The sequence below is a fragment of the Otolemur garnettii genome, unplaced genomic scaffold (assembly GCF_000181295.1).
Source record: "Otolemur garnettii isolate 467f Iridium unplaced genomic scaffold, OtoGar3 scaffold00176, whole genome shotgun sequence".
Classification (NCBI taxonomy): domain Eukaryota; kingdom Metazoa; phylum Chordata; class Mammalia; order Primates; family Galagidae; genus Otolemur; species Otolemur garnettii.
In genome coordinates this window covers 2065331-2067376 of record NW_003852571.1, presented here as the reverse complement: position 1 = coordinate 2067376, position 2046 = coordinate 2065331, and the positions used below count along the sequence as shown (strand labels likewise).

The 2046-nt window shown below is 37.3% G+C and overlaps 1 protein-coding gene across 1 annotated transcript in view; it reads left to right on the top strand.

Annotated features, from left to right (window-relative positions):
- CEP192 (centrosomal protein 192) overlaps positions 1–1744 on the top strand; it is a 152351-nt gene extending 150607 nt beyond the window's left edge. Inside the window, exon 44 of the mRNA XM_023519469.1 lies at positions 1347–1744. Within this exon, the coding sequence (XP_023375237.1) occupies positions 1347–1485 (139 nt within the window). The 3' untranslated portion in view covers positions 1486–1744. The remainder of the gene's footprint in view (positions 1–1346) is intronic.
- The last annotated feature ends 302 nt before the right edge of the window (positions 1745–2046 follow it).

The window sequence follows — 2046 nt, the reverse complement described above, 5'->3', positions numbered from 1 at the left end:
TTGCAGCCGTCATTGTTGTTTGGCGGGTCTGGGCTGGATTCGAACCCGCCACCTTAGGTGTATGTGGCTGGCGCCTTAGCCACTTGAGCCACAGGAACTGAGCCTATCACAATACATTTTTAAGAATACCTTCTCAATTGAATATAGGATAATTTTGTATTACATAATGAAATTTGCTAATAGGTTCTTCCAGAGATTTATTTTGGGATATTTTATTATTTTCAGTAATTCATAAAGTATAAAGCCTTTTTTGGCAAATTGTGCCTTATTCTTCTGAGTATTGATTGACATGTCAATATGAAAGAGAAAGTTGTAGTTAATGCCATGGGCCAGATTTTATTTTGTAAAAAAGCACATTAGCTTTGACCTGGTAAACATAAGTAAGTATAGTGTATTTAGGGAAAGTAACTCAAACTTTAAATAAAAATAGGGCGAGACATACATGTCCTTACTATATACATACTATGGATATATAAAAATATACATATCTGTGTTATCAGTTAGATCCAGAAAAGGGGGCTTCTAAAAACCTGTTTTCCAAATTTTAGCCCTCAGGACATAGGTCTGTGGCCAAAGCAAACCTTACCCCACAAATAAACTACTTTTAAACCTGCCTTTACATACTGTAGTCTGAAAACAAGGTTTCTAGAAGATTTTTGATGGAAGATTCATGTGAATTCTAGAGCACAAACTGCATAACCCTGTTAATGCTAGGAGCGAGACACGTGGTTTTAATTTTATTTCCAGTACAGACAGCCAGAATGGAGCAGAGTAGGGACGTTTAGGGTGTCCGCTAATCATTTCTTAGGTAGGTAGCTATCTCTTATTTCCCTTTTTCCATACTTCCTGGACACCCAGGAATATACATATGCAATACTGTTTTAATTTGGTTTTAGATTTTTCTCTTTTGTGTCAGTTTCTTTTTTGAGATAGAGTCTCACTATGTTGCCCTCAGTAGAGTGCTGTGACATCACAGCTCACAGCAACCTCAAACTCTTGGGCTTAAGCAATTCTCTTGCCTCAGCCTCCCAAGTAGCTGGGACTACAGGTGCCCACCACAACTTCTGGAATTTTTTTTTATTGTAGTTGTCATTTTTGTTTAGCAGTCTCTGGCCGGGTTTGAACCCACCAGACCCAGTGTATGTGGCCGGTGCCCTAACCACTGAGCTACAGGTGCTGAGGCTTTGTGTCAGTTTCTTATTAAATAATAGCATCAAAGAAATACATTTAAGCTAACCATACCTGACTGAACCCCTGGATCATCTCCATGTCTGGTGTTGTACTGATGGTGACAGGCAGTGCTTGTCCCTGCTGCCCTGCCACTGCTAGTGTCTCTCTCTCCACAGAGCCCAGCACTACATCAACATGCCGGTGCAGTTCAGACCCACAGCAGCAGGCAAGTTCGAAGCTTTGCTTGTCATTCAAACAGACGAAGGCAAGAGTGTTGGTATTCGACTAATTGGTGAAGCTATTGGAAAAAATTAAGTAGAATATATTTTGCATAAAGCAAATGACACGTGTTATATTTTGATAACTTCATTTTTCTACACTGCAATTATGCTTTTTGTATATATTTTTTATGATAAATTGGACATGTATAAACTATAGGTTTTTTGTTTTTAGAAGCTAATACTGCAGACTTGATTAATACATCATGTATCTAGCCTACAGTATTGTACTCAGTTTTTACAGGAGAGAAGAGAATTCTATTTTTACATTGATTATGATGTTCTAAATAAATATGTTATTTTAATGCAGTATAAGCAGTTCAATTTTCCATTGAACTTGTCGTTTTCTATGGTATCATACAGAAATTAGAATGTCACTTTATTTGAATTATTTTCAAGCTTCTGGGTCTATTCTGTGATTTTTCATTCCAGTTTCCTTTTCCTTAAATTCCTTCCCTGTTCTTTCTGTATTTAGTTAGTTGCCCAGAGTAGAAAGGACAAGGTACTTTCAAAGCTGTTTTTCTTGAGAGTGAGGGAAAGTTCTCACACTCCATGAAAATACAGTGGAGAGGTTGATAATATTCCTAAATGTCATTTA